The sequence below is a fragment of the Syngnathus floridae genome, chromosome 22 (genome assembly GCF_059516105.1).
Source record: "Syngnathus floridae isolate MCC-2025c chromosome 22, RoL_Sflo_1.0, whole genome shotgun sequence".
In the NCBI taxonomy this organism is placed as follows: domain Eukaryota; kingdom Metazoa; phylum Chordata; class Actinopteri; order Syngnathiformes; family Syngnathidae; genus Syngnathus; species Syngnathus floridae.
The window spans coordinates 1,954,911-1,973,707 of NC_142434.1; the positions used below are offsets into that span (position 1 = coordinate 1,954,911).

The following is an 18,797-nucleotide window of genomic DNA, read 5'->3' on the forward strand; positions in this document are numbered from 1 at the left end:
ACTTTAGCACAAACTCTCAGTAAAAGCTACAAAACAAACTGACAAATAACTCGTTTTCAAATCAGACGAGTCAAAACTGGTCAAATATTTTAAGATATTATTAAAAGTGAAGACAATTTGCAATTCTAGTAATGACACACCAATTGTCTTGGCGGGCCACATAAAATGATGCGGCGGGCCGTATCTGCCCCCCGGGCCTTGAGTTTGTCACCTGTGTGCTTAAGTGTCGGCAAAAACCACAAATATGAAAGTCAAGGTAGAACTTAAAGGCTTTTAAATAGCATCGCATTGCATTTGAGAGTAATTATAATGGGGGATTGAAAAGGGGTGTGAAGACTTTTGATAGCAAGATAGTAGCAAAGGCGATTTGGCAGAATAAAAGAAAGCCTGGTATATGGGTCAGTTGACGCAATCTCCGGCCTCAATTTTGCACCCAGCTCCAAAAGGGTGCCCGTCAAAAAGAGGAAACTCACAATGCTTTAAATCTCCATGCCCCCTTTCACTTGGCCATACTTCGAGGAATCAATCGGCAAACGTAAACAGAAGCTCGTCGCCAAAGACTTAAGAACCCTGCAAAATTACAGGTGATCTATTTTTTTCTTTCTTATTGCATGATTTATTTATTGCATTATTTATTCATGTATTTATTTATTTATTTACAAACTATTCCCTTATGTCATAGGTGTCAAACTCAAGGCCCGGGGGCCAGATACGGCCCGCCACATCATTTTATGTGGCCCGCAAAGACAAATTGTGCATCAACTTGTGTCAATATTAAAATTGCAAATTGTCTTCACTTTTAAAAAATAGAGATATTGATCACGTTTTATTATCATGCATTTTTTAAAAATATCTGTTTTCACTCGTCTCTGATTTCAAAATTGTTGTTATTCATCAGTTTGTTGTGTAGGTTATACTGTATATCATATATTGACAGTCATAATGGCCCTCCGAAGAAAACTATGATTATGATGCGGCCCTCGACAAAAATGAGTTTGACACCCCTGCCTTATGTGTATGCAGAGATTAAAATTATTACTAACCACTACTTGCCTACAATAGGCTCCTTTTAATATTATTATTATTATTATTATTATTATTATTATTATTAAATTTAGACATGATTGACCATGATTTTGTCTTATATCTGTACATCCCATTTCACGGGTTGGTTGCTGGTTATTTCTCCCATAATCCAAATATCATACCAATATCAACACAGCCGTTTGTGTTGGCTTGTCATCCAGGAGTGGAAGGTCAGGATGACACAGCAGGAAAATCTTCCTCCGGCAAAAGTTCCTCATGTGCCACTTCCTCATATTTAGTCAGCTGATATTATTGACATTTTGGCGGGTGAACTTCTCCAATGGGTACATGTGTGATCTATATAGGCAGACTGGACACACACAAAAAAAGATCAGAATGAGTCGGCAAAATTATTGACTCAATTGTGCGGCAGGTGATTGAAATGCCTTTAAAGGTGAAGCAAAGCTAAACAGGCACACAAGAGTCGCAAAACATTTGCACGCCATCATCGTGTGAGCATGTGTGACTTGTTGCACGCTATTATATTTGCACGGGGCACACACACACTGTTTTGCAATCTGGTCACTCATGTCTGAGTCACAGCAAATTTGCCAAGTCATATGGGGAACTATTCATGTTACACTTGAGATACTGTATGATATTGCGACACCTAGCGGCCAATCTAGGCATTGCTTGCAGTTCTTCATTGCCGGTTTCCAATAAATAAATAAATAAATAAATAAATAAATAAATAAATAAATAAATAAATATTTAAAATTTCCATAATTTATGTGTAATTATTACTACTACTACCACTACTTTTGTTATTATGTCTTTCATTAATAGAGGGGGACTAACAACCATGTGTGTAAATAAAATTAGCATTCATAGCTTTGGTTTGGCTTGACAGCGGAAGAGACAGGAGTGTATTGACGGGGCGTTCAGGAGCAAAGCCATGTGCGGGAAGAATGTCAACATTGTCTGCTCGGAGGCACCACTTCAAAGGCGGGGTGCGCTAACCTCCTCTCAGCGGTGGCGCGCACTCTTGACCGACGCAAAGTGAAAGTGAATGCTCATCCACGGTCTGCAGCTTCTTCCTGGGACATCTCTTTCAAGTCCCAAAATGGATCTGATTGACTGGCTGGACCAAAGTCCACACGAAAACAAGCGGTTTGTTGTCTTGCCAGAAGATAGAAACCGATTTTATGTGACTCCATCTTGCCCTCGCTGTGCTAGCTAAACCAGTATAAGTAAAATGATATCAGACTGTGAAAACAAAATGGCCGACGTGGTTGATGGACGTCTGTTTTGCGGCACGGGAAGTTTCTAGCACCTTGCTACCTGATCAGCATACCTTCAGTAAAACAGATCATTATGACATCACAAGTTAAGCAGTGCCATTGTCCTGGTGTCGTAAAACCATTCAGCAGGTTACGCTAACTAATGAAACAAGATGGAGGAAGGAAGGAACACCTCAGGCTGGGTCGGTTGTTGTAACGATGCCTTGCTCACGGGCGAACAGAGAGGCTCACAAAGCCCGAGACAAAGACGGCGCTTCAACCTCCCCCGTACAAACGCCGCCGTTGTTCCGACGTGAACACCGTGACGGGAATGCGGCGAGGTTGCAGAATGACCCCCACAGGTTCTCACAGTCTCGCCAGCGTTGTCCACAGAATGAAGGCGACAGACAAATGAATATGAGTAAAAACAGAATTTCTGACGAATACATTTTTTTTCCAATTAAATCCGATTCCGTTTTGATTGGATGCATGCTGCTGGTTATTGTTTTTTATCCCATTGATATCTTCAAACCCGTGCATGCAAATTAGGTTACTGGCAAAACTCAACCGCTGACGAGTCCCCGGTAACTCGCATCAGAAGAAGAATCCAAAGACAATCAAGTGATTGTGTCACATTTCATGTCCATTTTCAGAGATGTTTCCATCAAGCCAGTGCATGATGGGTCGGCGAGATGCCCGACAGACTTTGTGGAATTCTGGAGCGCTGGAGTTCTACACCACATGGCCCAGCACCAATGACTATGGGTTCCAGTCTCGCTGTCCCTACATGCAATCATCTGCTTTGTACAATACCCAAAACACATGGAAGGTAAGCAAAATAGTAATAATAATCGCCATAATGGCAGATTTTTTTAAAATACAGCTTTTCAAGACACTTTTACGTTGTAATTTCAATAATCACCACTAGGGGGCACGCATCTTAGTTTACTATTGGGAACGAGAATGGAGAAATCCGCTCTATTTTTCTTGCTTTGATGCAAAATTGAGCCTGAATCCTGCAAGCGCTGGCGAAAAAGCGCCAAATGACTCCCTGACTGACCACGGCGAGACGGGAATAGAAGATCCAGACGGGGCGACATGAATCAGATTTATAAAGGAGGAGGAAAGAGAAAACATCCCGACGTTAGATGGGGGACTGATAGACTTCAAAGCATCGGTTGGAGGTCTTTCATGTGCATAAGTTGCTGTGGCCAGTATGTGTTTGTATGAGCCTGAAGGAACAAGCAGGAGGAGGAGGAGGAGAGGATGGGCAGGACTCGTGAGAATATGCTCAGGTGCAAACGTCCTGCTTGAGCATGGAAATAAAACCTTGAAGAATTCATTGGACATGTTCTCATCGTCAGAAAATGCCAGTCAGCAAATATTGAAGTTTACGCAACATCTCGATGGGTTAGCGATTCGACCCAATTTTTAAAACCGGATTTCTATCTGCTGGATGTCACTTTGAGGTGTAGAAATCACAAGTAAACATGGCCGCTACGCTTGGGACAAGTGCGAGTTTGTTGCGTTAAGATCTGCCGTCACGGTGGCAAGTCGGCGTGTCATCGGGTGCCGTGGGACAAACCAAAGTTTTTCAACAAATTCAAGCGTGCCTTGAATGTACTGTACTTGTTTGGATCAACTCACCGTAACAACAACAAAAAAATTGAGCCATAGCGACAAGCTACTGTAGTTCACAAAAAAAAAAAAGACGCTACAATCAAATTGTTGTCCAAAATCAAATTGGACTCGGAACAAATATTTCCCGTCTGTTCTAACCCTCAAATATCTGGCATGCATTGCATACTGTCAATTGAGTTAGCTAATAAAATCAAGCTTCCGTTTTAAATAGTCATCCGTGCTGCTGACCAGAGTTACTGCGGGGACAAACGACCTCTATAAAAAGAAACATCTAAATAAAGCAACAGAAGAATTAGGAAGCTCACGAAAAATCTTTCGTCTTTCCGGAAAATACATTTTTTGAAATTCATTTGAGCGATTCATCTTTTCCCAAACGCTAATTGGTTAGCATTTTTTTTTCGACTCACGCATCACAGCGCCCCAGTTGGCCCTTCCCCGGCTACTTGCACACTGACACAAAAGAGAAAAAAGAAAAGCACAAGCCACTTTGGGATGAAACATATCATAATCCCTCGTTGTAGGCTGAGGTAGTGGTGCTTGGAAAGGGGGGGCGGCGAAAATGTGGGGGGGGGCGATCTGAGGCCACCAAGATAGCTTTTCACAGTGTCCAGACACACGGAGAGACCTCCGGGAAGGAAAACTGTTGTGAGGTGTTGGCATGAGACTCCGTATGACACCCCTGGGAAGAATTAGCCACCAAGAATGCAGGATGATCATTAAATCAAATTGATTGTCGTCCACAGCAACCATGGATAAAGATTGCCATTGAGCATTTAGGCATTACAAATCATAAAAGTAAATAAACTAACAAGCATCTTTAGCCAAATGAAGTTACATGCCTTTATGTTTGATGTCTTATTAAGAATGGAATGTAAGATTTGGAATGGATAAAGATTATATCAAAGTGGGGGGGGCACTTATAAAATAGCGTGATGTGATTTTAAAGCAAATGCACCAGATGGACAAATAATATTAATAAATAAAATAATAAATGAATAATAATAATTGTAAAAAAATATATATAATAAATAAAGATATAATAATGACGGATATTCCATCACTCGGGGGTGGGCGTGGCCAAGCCCTCTCGCATCCTCAGTTTGGTTGCGATTACCGCCACGGACGGAGCAGGTGTCTAGAAAAAAAATTCCACGGCCATTTGAAAACTCCCCGGCCCATACCGGCATCCTTTAATCCTATTAGGCCTAATTGAGTGAAGTCGACAGTCTTTTTCAGTTAAACTATGTTCGCAGACTAATAGGATTCAAAAGGGAAGGGGAGGGGAGGGGAAGGGAGGGGCGCTAAAAGGTACAATGAGTCATAAATGGTGGCCGGGTTGAATCGGACCGTGCGGGTCGGGGACCGGCTCGGGGCTTCACGCTGGTTCGGTGGGTTCTGTATTTACGAGGGAGGGAGGGAGGGAGGTCTCCCTGGAGGCTAGATAAGCTCGGAGTGGGGCGGGAGGGGGGTGTAAGATTCACATAATTGGTATTCAGGGACCCCTAGTGTGTTTGTGTATGTTTACTACACAATAGAGACATTTAAACCAATAGCGATGTGATAGTTGTTTTTTTTTGGCAGTCATAAATCAGGAAATGGAAAGAATGATGTGGAACAATGCATTTGTTCCTCTGCTAAAAATCTGGGTTAAATATTAGAGTTGTGTTGGCCTTGTGATGATAAAATGACTTCATCAAGCCTTGTACCTTGATTGATGCTCCACACTTGTGACCATTCCGTGACGCTGTTTTCGGAATCGAGACGAGTGACAGAGATCGGTTTTATGATTAATGGAGGTCAGAAGGGGTCAGCGTTTGGCCGGTAGCGTCCAAGGAAGAAAAGACTTCCAAAAAATTTGAAGAGACAACAGGAGGAAGGACAGCAAAGGCTTGACCTTATTTGACCTTCCTAAGCATTTTTCCTATACATACTGATAATATTGATAATTAGTAAGGTTATTTTCAGGTTTTAATTGGGAGGCAGGCATCTGTTTGAAAAATTGCAACAAACGCCATTATTAAAAAAACTAAACAAAGGGGAGTCCTCTGATTGGACGCTCCAAATGACTCTAAAATCAAACCGTGGCTATACATAAGACATCCGAGGACGAGATGAAGGGATTCCCAGAGTCTATGGGATAGCAAAACTGTGATGTCTATCTTCTAATCACGTTAAAAGGGGAATTGACATTACAGACAATAAGTTTTTCCTAATGTGATTACTCTGTTATCACTAGGCAAAATCGAATTTCATTTGGTTTCCTGCTTGTCCCGTTTGAGCGTCAGTCTTTATCAAACACGCCGTATATAATAGTTGAAAGGTCATCGTCAAAAGGCTCCTCCTTCCCGTGCGGGACAATGTGACTCGCAGTTACCCTAAACTGAGCAATGCGTTGCCAATGGCCCGTTAAAAGTGGCTCAGACTGTGACAAATCCACAGGCACAAACCCGCCTCTGTAGTTCTGGGAACCTGAGGAGCTCCACGTGGACGTACGTGAGAAACCGCTGCCAGTCAGAAATGTATCAAAAGATTTTTTGGGAAAAAATCATTCGGACGTCAAATGTTATAAAGCCTCATTAAAATGTACGGAATGCTTTTGAGATCTCGTATTTAACCTGACGAGGCCTCGGCTAGCCCCCGATACGCCCGATATTCGTAGCGGCGTCACGTTTGAAAATGTATCAAGATTACATAGCATTTTTTTTTTAATTCAAAGCCATCAGGAAACGTCAATCTTGTGTCGTCCGAGCGTCGAGAGAGAGACCTAGCGCAATTAGCCACGTGACCCCCGACCCTGCTCGGAATAATTAATGAATAACAGAAAGGGATAAAGACAAAAAGCGCAAAAGTGGTCTGCCTGAGCGGCGGGCTGGGCATAATACATCCAAGAATGCCGTTAATTGGCCTTGCGGCTTTCATTCCTTGCCCTATTTCTTTCAATTCATTGACTCAAAATAATGGGTTCAGGTTCATTATCAACAGGTCAGAAGCTCTGGGAGTGCCCAAATTCTACAGCCAAGGCTTGCCAATCAGAACTGGGACATGTGTGAACGCTAACGCTCGCGCAACAACTTGACCGCGTTTATTCTCCCGTCACCCCTTTTTGGAAATTGGACGTGCGTGTTGTGGTGTTGGGACACCATGTTGGAATATAACTGGTACGGGCAGGTACGTACGTGACACATGACCGTGACGCAGCAACTTAGCATAAATAACGAGAAAGACGGCGGGTCACGCACATACAAACGCTGGCGTCTTGGTTTTATTTGACCATTTCATCTCAGAATGTCAAATTTTACGACGGCGCCATGTGGCTGTCCTGCAGAAAGAGCAGCTCATTATTAAGATTTCTCATCTAGAATGATGTAGAAGGTTCTGGTACATGATAACAATTGAAGACTGTTGTAGCTGGAGTTGTTTGACAAATAATAATTATTATGCACAACTTTCCGGAACTCATTTTTGGTTTTAACACGGTATTCCGACTTTTTGGCGACAGAAACTTCGCGTGCCTCCGACACGTGATTCGTTCAGAAGTATTTCGCTCGGTTTAATTGCAAGGTTTCCCATACCTGGGTGAGTCATGTCAAGCAATTAATACCCTGAAACAGGCTTTTAATGTGAGTCTTTTGGTCTCTCGGGCTCCCCATTGTGATGAAAAAGATGGGTGTCGTCTCACGTTAGCCTCGCGCAGGTGTAAGCGCAGATGAAGAGATAGACGGCGGCGGCGGCGGCGGCAAAGCCCATCAAGAGAGCCACACAGACAAACATCAAGGCAGAGAAGATGAGAAGGAGACGGAGTGAAGTGCGCAAATATGTAAATGGCGACATATTTTTTAAGAAATGACTGATGAGAGGGAAAGTTTGAGGTTATTCCAGGTTGTTTTTTTAGCTTTATTGGCATTGATTTAGCTTACGAAAAGTACCGCATAGACAAAATGGCTCTCCATTTTGATATCAACGTTATAGAAATCACATTGGCAAGGGCTAGTTTCCTTTCAGATCCCGGAATATATATTAAAACAGGAATCGCACTTTCTTGCGGAGTGCCCCAAGGGTCAACCCTTGGTCCTTTTTAATTTTTCTTCCTGGTTTCACCCCCTCAGTGGTTTTGAGGGTTGACAAAATTCTCGCCATTTTGTACGTTCTAAATGGCGCTCTGTGCTTTTGAACGTTTTTGGGGAAGGCCTTGAAGGCTGGCGCTAAGATAGCCTAGCCGAGCAAAACACAAGCCGCTCTTTGTATCCGCAGCCCAAACCGTATAATATTAGTTCGGGTAAGGTCAAAGCTTGATTTAATTTTCTGCTTAGTTCTCATTAAAAAGCTATTGCATTATTTCATTTGCCACAATCGAGTTAAAAGCAAAGTCGGGGAGGGGGGGGGAGGTGTAATCAACATTTGTTCACCCAAAAAGCTTTTGAACAGTGCTTCACAAATGCAGTTAGGGTGAATACGATGCCCTTTTTCATGTCACTTCAAAGTTCAGACTTGAAAATTCATTCACGGGAATTTTTTTTTTTTTTGCTGCTGGTTCCAGTTATTCAAATTTGCCCAGAAACAAAAGATCAGTTTTGACAATTCTACTAACTTCCATGCCCTGTTAAATCTTCTCGAGCTCCCTCGTCTCTTATGATCTAATCCGTTGTGGCCTGCTCTCGTCTTCTTTCCACTTTCTCACCGTCGTTTAACTCTTGCTATCCTCAACACTGAGAGAAACGATTGTCTGTAAACCGATTTGGTTTCTGGAGTGGAACTGATTGACTGGAGACTGCAGGTGTCCTCAATGTCGTGTGTGTGTAGCTCGAGACACGTGGCCATCCGCTACAATTCCAGCTCTTGTGAGAATAGCCGCCTAATTGATTTAGCTTGCAAAAATTTTATTATTCCATTTGACTAATCGCATGTACTTGGCGCTGACAGGGGACGAGCTGTATCTTCAAGCCCCTTTTTTTTTATTTTGGGTTGCTTTCATTGTACGATCGGAGGTGCACGAGGAGTCAACCATTTTTTTTCCTGCAGTAAAATCGAGATCCAAAGTTTATTTAAAAAATTTTGGCCGAATTTCAAACGGACAAAACATTCTCCTGATTGGGATATTAACAATAAGCACACAGTTTCCCCCGTGTCATCCGGTTAAAATGGCTTCTATATTTAATTCATACGAGGATCATTAAAAGTGCAGCGGTGCCGCGTGTCCATTACGCATTCCTTTTCTAGCAGGATAAAACAGTCGTCAGATGTGCGAGCCGCACTTTGATGCACGGCCTCAGAAGCCAGGCCGGCTGTTACAAGAAGTCCCTGATGTTTAAAACATGCCGCGTGCGCCGGCCGGGCCACTAACAAAGGTGAGCACTTGTGGCTCCGCCCCCCCCCAAAAATGGAATTTTCATTCAGCATATGATACAAGTGAAGAAATCAAAATGCACAGCAGGGAAAAAAAAAATGGCAATATTAACAATCAAAAATGTGTTCACTTCTTGTTGAACTAATCACAAAATTGCCATGTGCTTTTCGTTGAAGAACGGACTAGAAATACAGATAAAAACGAAACGTGATCAAGCGTCATAATGATCAATGAAACGTGATTTACAGTCAGGCGCCCGGCGGCGCTCACGTGGACACGCGAGTCAAACATGAGCCTCAGATGGCGGCGAGACATTCCTTTGGTCACGGTGGTTAAAATAATGCCGAGATGGATGCGCATTAATGGGAGACTTTATCAGTGGCGGCCATATTTGCTTACTGTGTAAATGGAATTGTTTTACTGAGTAGGGAGAAATAACTTTTTTTATGCCTTTGATTTTTCTCAGACTTTTTGATATGTTTTTTTTAACTCATTCACTGCCATTGAAGGTTATAGACGTCAAAGATATTAACTGTGTTGAATGAGTTAAGGGGGGGTCGTAAAAGTTTTTTGGTGTGAGTGGGGTTATCTGGTCTGCTTGGGGAAAAAAAAAAAAAAAAAAAGGCCTGACAAGGGAAGTGGCTGTCATGGAGATAACCTGGCAGAATGTGCTGAATTTTCTGCAGGAAGGAAAAGTGCGGCGATGTGCATGCAGAAGCAACTTATTAGCATCTCGCTAGCCCAACCGCCGTTGGTGTTTCTGCTTCTGTCAGGTTTTTTTACCTCAAACACACACACAGAGAGGAAGCGGCCCGAATAAGCTGATGTGTCATGCCTTCCTTTCCTCGTTGATATTTCTGCAAAGTACAGGAAAGAGGCTGCAGGATTTCTTCTTCTTCCTCTTCCCTCATCTCGCTCAGAGAGCTCGGCTCTCAAATTTACGCTTTGCACTCGGCGATGGGAGAAAGCGCGGGCGCCATGAGTCGACGTTGCGTGGTCAAAGTGGTCGCATTGACGGAGATTCAGCTGCTGCAGGTAGGGGGCGAGGCTGAGGGGAGGGGGGGGATGTAAAGAAACGCCGCTCACTCGTGCTCACACCTTCGGAAGTAGCTACAACAGCGTAAAGGTAAAGCGTTACCATCCGCTTAGCTTGGATAGCTAGCTCGAATCATCGCATAGAAATGAATGGGAATCTCCTGCAGCTTAAACATAAGGCTCGGGGGCCCGATCTGGCCCCGCTGGATCATTTTATGGGGCCTGACAAAATTTGCCATGATTACTCCCAGACATCTGTTTAAATTTGTTTTTGGAAACAAAACAACTGATTCAAATCAAAACTCAGCAATAACAAAGACGTCGCTGGTGTTTGCCCATAATGGGTTCACGTTGGCCGGTCTTTCATAAGCAGCTGGATTTTTCTGAAGTGAAAGGAGAACTTAAGCAAGACTGAAACTTTGTTGCACAAGAATATAAGCCTACAATAACTTTGTTTTTATTTCCGAGTCTAATCTTACCCCTGAGTTACTAAGGCCACGAAAGTTTTTGCATTTTTTGCCCGGCTTAGTTTGCGTCATCACGACATTCCGTTCGGGCTCCCTTGTTTGGGTGACAAAAGTCTTTCGGACAAAAAACGAAAATCTCTATAACTTGCAATTTCATCAACTGACGCCAGCTTTCGTTGTTGTTGCTCAATTCGATATTTGAGCCACTTAAAGTTGGCATGTCAGGAAAAGTGTGCGAATGCCTGCAAAACAAAAAATCAGTCAGTGAACTCAAACACTGCCTCAATTGTTGCAGCAGGTGCCAGCACAACTCCCCAAAGAGAAACACTCAAGTGTCTCAAACCCAAAAAAAATCCCAAACTTGGGCCCAGATTGACTGAATTCTTCTCCCATTGCTATCCCAGCGAGTGTGTGTGTGTTTGTGTGTGTGTGTAGGACCGCTGATAATCCTCTGGCATGTCCTCTTCACACTTACACAGACGCACCATTGTGGAGTTCAGCTTCGGTGACTGAAGCACCGTAACCTCTCCAATCTAATCAGATTCCTTTAAGTGGATAACAAGCGCGTCTCCGTCATTTACAGTAGCTAAAATGGTAAAGTGAAACCAGAACAGTCAGCTCACACACACACGTAGAAGACGGCGGCGTGTGTGTGCAAGCTCCGACTTGCCCGTCGGAAAAAAAAGAAAATAGATTGACTAACAACCGGCATCTTGTTGAGAGAGATAAGTGACCACTGACAAGATGAGCATTGTGATGCTCAAAATTTATTTTCACCGTATGGTCAGAGTTCATATTTGTCTAAAAATGATTTACATTTGAAAAAAAATCCGACTTTCCTCCGAGCACCTCAATCTGAAACTTGTCTGTGTAGTCATTTAAGGAACTCTGTGTCCCAGTGAGGAACTAATACTACCTTGTGTCGCTTTAAAAATGAAGAGAACCTAAAGGTTTCATATTACACTGTGAGTTCATTAGGTTTATTCGTGGTAATATCGATAAGTGTTTTCTCAAGACGGTATGGGCGGAACTGAGATAAAAAAATTCCAGAAATAACCTGAATTGATGATTCTTCTCTACGGCTAATAATGTAGCATTTAAGCTAACCGAACACAAATGGCGTCACACAGCCTCGGAACAAAAAGCGCCGTTATTATTCCTAAGAGCGGATTTCCTGAAGATTGCGTCATCAATGCAACGGTTAGCTTCTGAAAAAAATCATATCGGTGCTCAAAAAGGTCAAGTGACAATGGAATGATTCTTGTAATTGATTAGCTGAGTTCCGTCATGGAAAATAATCCTCATTGAGACAAAGTTCAGGCAAGTTCATATCTTTTACCTACGATAGACATTTATATTTCAAACTTTTGCTTACAATACACACATTATTCGATTATCTCTAAATAGTTCGGGGGCCATAAAGTCATGACAGAGAGTCGCATTGTCAATAGAATAATTCAATGACAGGTTTTGGGTGAAATATTACTTCTGAAAATAGTCGACATATTCTTGCTTAGGACTTCCAAATTGTTTTATTGTCGGCGTAACCGATCGTTCTGAGCTCTCCGCATTGACGGCGACAAACGACTAAAAATGGCATTAGTGGAGTTATTTAAAACCCCGATTGGAGAACAAGGGTCATTTGTACTGCCGCAAACCCCTGGAGCAGGCAAAAGAGGACCTCGGGAGGTGAGCGCCGATTGGCCGCTCAGACAAAAAGGGGGCGGTCCTAGCGAATGGCAGACGTCCCGCGGTGATGAAACCCCGGGTGATCTGACAGCTGGGCCATTTGAAGTGATTGTCATGCTATGCAACATGAAGGCTTATCCAAGCTTTGGGCCTAATTAGTTCACTTAGGGGCCCCTTTATAAAGACAAGACGAGGGACACCGAGTTATTAAGGAGCCAGAAGATCAACAGGAGAGCAACGGGCAGAAGCAGCAGCAGACTCGCATCCTTAAACTTTGCTGCTCCGAGCAAACCAACTCAATCTGAAGACTTTTTGAGAATGCCACACTTATCTGACTGCGGCTACTACACCATGCGGGATGCCACAAGAGCTTCAAACGTAAGAGCGTTGAAATTCAGTCTTGGTTTTGGGTCAATTGATGTTTGCGGTAGATCTGAAGAATGATTGTCGGTTCAGTCATTTTCCAGAAAATGCAACCCAGCTGTTAGGCTGAAATGACAACGTCGTGACTCACGACCAGTTCTGCATCCCCACTGAGATCATCAGCACCTGCGCGATATACGTTAGTCACAACAACTTCTGCCTTACTTCTGCAGGTACAGAGCCAACTGGACAACACCAAGTTCCACCTCCATCAGAGCCAGAGCCAGCAGGTCAAGCAGTACCTGACGCTGGGTTCAAAGTTGGCCTCGTCGGCGGCGGCGCAGGGCCACGCCGTGCCCCACCCCCACGCCCCCGGCCAGCCGCTACCCACCGTGCCCATCATGAGGAACGGACACATGGGATCCGTCAACGACGGCAGCAACCCCGACAGCCCCGTCACCCTAATGACCATGGCCAACCACGACGGCGAGGTGAGCGCAGAAATGAAAGTTTGTTTTGCCGACTGGAAGGAAGTGAAATTGCTCGGGGGACGAACTGGCTGACACATTTTCCCGTCACTGGCATTGAAAGCATTCGGATCTGCGGTTATTTTCGTTATTACTGCGAGTGACTCTTCTCAGTCCTCCCACATTCTTTCATCCAGATAAGAGGGAAAGGTTGTTTGGGGGAAAAATACTGTCCAGGAAGTCCATTTATCTGACATGCTCGTCAATAACTTCAGACTTTGTCATCTCTGACAAAGTAGTCTCTCGCAGGAGGAACTTTGATGACAGACCTTTTTCCCAAAACAATGTGCTAACTTAAGACTTTCCCATTATTGGATGCGAAAGTCCCTCATTCAGGTGGACCTCAACACTTCTCGGTTTTTGATCCACTCTCATGACTTTTGTTCTTTTAGTTCCCAATGGATGAAGTGATTGATGATCTGATCAGTCTTGAATCGGGCTTCAAGGATGGAGGCTTGGATTGCATGGAGTCGAACATCCTGATGCAAAACAATGTAAGTCTATTAGGATCTATCATCTCCTTGTTTTTAAATCGGGACACCAGAAATGGAAGGTGGCAGCTTGGGAAAAAGTGAGAAGGCTGGTTTTGGGGGTGAGGTAGAAAGGGGGGTGCGCTATCTTTGAGGTCAGCTTAAGTCGAGAGATGAGTCAAAGTTCATCAGGGCTTAACAACAGTTCTCACATCAGTCAAGATGGTGGTCAAGTAAAGCCTCCAAAGTTGATGCCAATGAGACCGAATGCCAAAATCTTTTTGCTGGACAACATGATAAATCCAGATTAGGGAATCTAGTGATGAATTCTAAGAGCAGCAGGAAGGATCATTCTGATTGATAAAGTGACGTGGAGCTTTGAAAGATACCACAACAGTGGAAAGGCGGGGGTGGCGGAGATAAGGCCTAGTTAGTCAGCTTCAAACGAAAATATTCTCGGCTTCTTAACACGAATGGGAATGCTCAGGAATGACGTTGTGACCAAATATATTAGTCAGACCGATTTCTCACTTTGTCAACACAATGCGTTCAGAAGTTATGGGAGGAGTCCTTGGAATGTTTTCGATAAGCTTTCCTCCTCTCCTTCTTCCATCTCGAGGAGATAATGAGAAAATGTTTTGTTTCTTCAGCCCAGAATACTCAAAGCGGGACTCTCACATGTTCCCATAAGTACACAAATGCAAATTAGACACACATGTGGTGGCTAGCACGCTACATGTTGACATCCAGAACCATCCGTGATTACTATTTACATCCTCAGACAAAAACGACAGGCGTAGAAAAACAGTTTTGCTGTTGACCCAGCATCAAACCAAATGCTATTTTCAAAACAGAGCCCATCTCTGTGCGGGGCGGAAGGGGTTTGAAAACGGGGCATTAGCCGAGGTCAAAGGGCGGGAGCCGTCTGAATGGACGTCGTGGTAATCAATTTTTTTTTTAGGACCTTTCTTGGTGTTAAGTTGTTTTGACTTGCGAGGAGCAACGGGAAGATTCTTCTACTCAGTCCAATGGGATCCTCCGAGTGACCCGTTTGTTTCTTTTTGTTACCGACAGGTGTCCCTCAGTAGCAGCATGCTGGACGTGTATGGGGGTGAACAAGGTATGAACCCCCCTAACGGTGGACTGAGTCCAACATCTAACCCCACAAAGCTCACAGTAAAAAGGGAATACACAGGTATGAACTCATACCATAGTCTTAACAAATACGAGCAATTTGATGACGACAAAGTCTAATATAAGATAACAAAAAAGAAACACATTTTCATGAGGTATAATTTCTCCTAAATATATCAACATGATTGAAATCCTATTGGTTTAATGAAAAATGAAATAAAATAAAAATAAAAAAGCTATTCTATACAATTTTTCCTAAATATATCAACCTGATTGAAATCCTGTTGGTTTAAAAATAAATTAAAAATAAATTAAAAAGCTATTCTACACAATTTCTCCTAAATAAACCTGATTGAACCTGATTGAAGTAAAAAAACCCAAAAAAAAAAACACACACACTGAGACGTGAATATGCTGCATCAAGCAAAGAGGCCTAAATAATTTGGGAAATCCAACGTACGTATGTCCCGAAGAAGCCTCCATTCTCAGTGGAGCGCGGGCACGGAGAGGACAATATGCACCTCCACGCACTCCAAATTGTCTTGATTGAATCAACAAATTGGCAAATCCAATTTCAACTCCCTAATCATGTAATTTGCAAGAATGTGAATACAAATATAAATGCGCTGGCATTTTCTTGCCCCTCTCCAAGGCCGCTTAGTAAATTCGCCTTAATTACCGAGTTGGCCCTTCTAAAAAAGTGCTCACTTTTTGTCCACAATGAGCTGCAGACATGCAGCAGGAGATAAACTGGGCTCTCATTCATTCTGTGCGTGAGCGAGTTGTGTGTGAGAGAGAGGTCAAGACGCTACATTGGGGCCGACCTCAGTGTCTCCCTTGACTGGACCTTTTTGTCTGGATCAGACCGCGTGGATAATCCATTTGTAATATCATTTTTCTTTGTCTCCCCCCCTACAGAACACGACACACGGGTCATGGCCAAGGAAAGACAGAAAAAAGACAACCACAATTTAAGTGAGCGCCATAACCGCCGTCGATTAACCCGCCGACTGATTAGCTTTAGCTTCAACTTGCTATTTGTTGACTTTCAGTCGAAAGACGGCGACGATACAACATCAACTACAGGATTAAAGAACTGGGGACGCTCATACCAAAGTCAAACGACCCGTAAGTTGTTTCCGTACGAGCTTTGGATTGGAATTCCGCCGGCCATCTCAAGCAATTGAACTCTGGCGTACATTTAAATGGAAGGTCGGCCATGTCACGGCGGCGCCATTAAGGCGAGATAAAGGAGATTAGTAGCTTTGATCCAACTGGGCTCTCCACACCTGCAGAAAAATGACAATTTCACTACCTTGCCTTTTAAAAAAGGAGGTAATCTTGGAGTTACCTATTCAGCTCCCCCCCCAGGATTAATTTTAGACACGAGGAAGTACGAGAATGGACTTTCTACATTGCTACTTAATTATTCTATTAAAGTCTCTTCAGAATCCCATGTAAGGACCAGGGATGAATAATTGCCATGTGTAAATCATCATTTCTTATAAAAGAGTGTGGGGAGGTTAAAAACATCCACCGATAGAGAATATTCTAGTGGTTTAGAGGAAAAAAAAAAGGTTATCTTGAAGAATTTGTCTTTTTTTGTGCAGCGACATGCGCTGGAACAAAGGCACCATCCTGAAGGCTTCGGTGGAGTACATTAGGTGGCTGCAGAAGGAGCAGCAGCACGCTCGCGAGTTAGAAAGTCGCCAGAAGAAGCTGGAGCAGGCCAACAGGAGGCTTATCCTCAGGATTCAGGTAAAGCAAGACAAGAAAAATGCTAGTTCATGGATGTGGGTGGGTCTCAGGAAGTATTGTCCGACCCACAGTCCTATGTATTTCTTGGTGGGTAAACATTTTTGTTTTACCGCAGGAACTTGAGATCCAAGCACGGGCGCACGGCCTCCCTAACATGGCGAGCTCATTGGGTACGACAGAACTGAATCCGCACCTCCTCAAGCAACAGCAGTCGTCCCCCCAGCCCCAGCAGCCGCCTCTCTACCAGGAAGACCCCAACGGAGATTATCTACAGCGGATAACCGTGGTGTCCGGAGTGCCGCCCATCTCGGTGCCGCAGGACCACGTGGCGGGCGCCGACGGTTGCACCACCTTTTCCGACCCGCTGTCCCACTTTACCGAGATCTTCAGCGCCACTCTCAAAGGCGAGCAGCGGCTGGATGAGATCCTGATGGACGAGGCGCTGTCCCCGTTCGGCACCGACCCGCTGCTGTCGTCCGGCTCGCCCCGGGCCGCCTCCAAGGACAGCAGCCGCCGCAGCAGCTTCAGCTCAGGGGAGGGCGATGAGCTATAATGCTAAAGCTAGCCGGCTTCACAAGGCTTCACGGGACGTTTGCTCGCCAACTTTTCTGTATATATTGTACAGCTCATGGACCTCCCGGCCTTTCCAGCAGAAACAGACCCGTATGAAAAAAGGGAGAAATGGAATTTTTGACAACACTGCAGTAGCTGTACACTGACTTTGACTCCAAAGAACTGCTGAGATCCCGTCAACACTGATTTTTATTTTTTTTTCCTCGACGTGCCTTATTCAGTCGTCTTCACTGTCATGACTAACGCTGTGCCTTTTCAGGTTTTTATATTTATATATGCTTAACCTGTGTAATCCTAAAATATATTTACAGTGTATATGCTAACATGCTACTTTTTTATTCACAGTAGGGGTGGGGAAAGTATAATAAACCCCTTTTTTGATACATATGCCGTCTTGTTATTATTCGAAGATTGGAACTTTACTGGAATAGATTAGCAAAAAAAAAATCAGTGTGCAAAATTGGACGGGAAGTTCCACGGTGAACGCGAAGGTGGCTGATTGGGGATGCGAGAATGAGGAAGCGGATAATAAAGACAAGTAGTACTACAGTTGATGAGTACTGCGAGCTGATGAGGGCTTGAGGGCGCATAATGACGAGAAAAATGAAGTGGAAAGTTTACAGTGAGGCGGGCTGGCCATAGTTGGCAGAAGTACGTTTGATTGAAAAGTGCCCGGAGAGAAAAGAGCCTGTTGCCATTTATACAGAAGAAAATAATTTGTGACATTTTGAGATTACTTTGCCAAAGTAAGTATTACGATTAATTTAAAAAAAATGGAATATACACAAAGAAAGACAAATGCTGCTGTTGGCCACTACTCACACTCACGCGCAGACTCAAGTTGTGGATTACATTTGAAGAATAGACAAAAGCACTTCCCGACTTCCTCCAGCATTTCAAAGACAACACGTGGACAAAGTTGAAGGCTCGTTACACGCAAGGGCTTCAAACAGGATTTGTGGTCGGATGAGGCAACGGTGACATCACAACGGGGGAGCTCACACTTGATCAAGTCAAGTTAAGACTCTGCCAGTTCACTTAAAAGCAACGCAAGGTTAAATAGCGTCAATAAAATACTTGATCTGTGCACAACATAAAAGCTGCTGTATAAAGTCCACCAGCAGGTGGCAGCAATGCACTGTGCAATGCACGGCAGGAGTGTGCACATCACATTCTTTTGAACCACAACGCTAGTTAAAGAGCTTATTAACCATCGAGGGTTCAAGTGTGAATTTAGAAGGATTTCATACAAAATAAAATAAAATACCCAGTATTTATTAAAGGAGATTTTTTTTGTTGCTGGTAGATTACTTTGCACATTTAGACAAATTGTTTGGGTTCATAAAATAATGAACTGTAGTATATACATTTATATAATATGCATATATAAATGGATATAAATGTGGCAAATAAAACATTTTGGGGGCTAATTCGGGACGTTTTTTTTTTGGTCTCATATTTGGACCAATGTCTATTTTGAATATATGGTC

General features: G+C 43.5%; 1 protein-coding gene across 6 annotated transcripts; it reads left to right on the plus strand.

Annotated features, from left to right (window-relative positions):
* Positions 1-502: 502 nt before the first annotated feature.
* Positions 503-17,690, plus strand: tfec (transcription factor EC). Of its 6 annotated transcripts, none has more exons than XM_088366424.1 (9): positions 503-584; positions 2,960-3,135; positions 13,079-13,336; positions 13,765-13,866; positions 14,917-15,037; positions 15,895-15,951; positions 16,029-16,104; positions 16,587-16,734; positions 16,850-17,690. In XM_088366424.1, exons 2-9 carry the CDS (start codon positions 2,962-2,964, stop codon positions 17,285-17,287), a joined length of 1,374 nt encoding a protein of 457 aa, XP_088222550.1. In that variant the 5' UTR covers positions 503-584; positions 2,960-2,961; the 3' UTR covers positions 17,288-17,690. The 6 variants fall into 6 exon arrangements, with proteins under 6 accessions (XP_088222550.1, XP_088222552.1, XP_088222553.1 ...); XM_088366426.1 differs by having other exon boundaries at positions 14,917-14,962; XM_088366429.1 differs by lacking the exons at positions 503-584; positions 2,960-3,135 and adding exons at positions 10,097-10,326; positions 12,642-12,860.
* The last annotated feature ends 1,107 nt before the right edge of the window (positions 17,691-18,797 follow it).

What these genes read in the sequence shown, in the direction of transcription:
- tfec (XM_088366424.1), top strand. Translation starts at nt 2,962, where the DNA reads ATGTTTCCATCAAGCCAGTGCATGATGGGTCGGCGAGATGCCCGACAG. An exon ending in TGGCCAACCACGACGGCGAG is followed by an intron (nt 13,337 to 13,764) that starts GTGAGCGCAGAA and finishes TTGTTCTTTTAG; the next exon opens with TTCCCAATGGATGAAGTGAT. An exon ending in AGTAAAAAGGGAATACACAG is followed by an intron (nt 15,038 to 15,894) that starts GTATGAACTCAT and finishes CCCCCCCTACAG; the next exon opens with AACACGACACACGGGTCATG.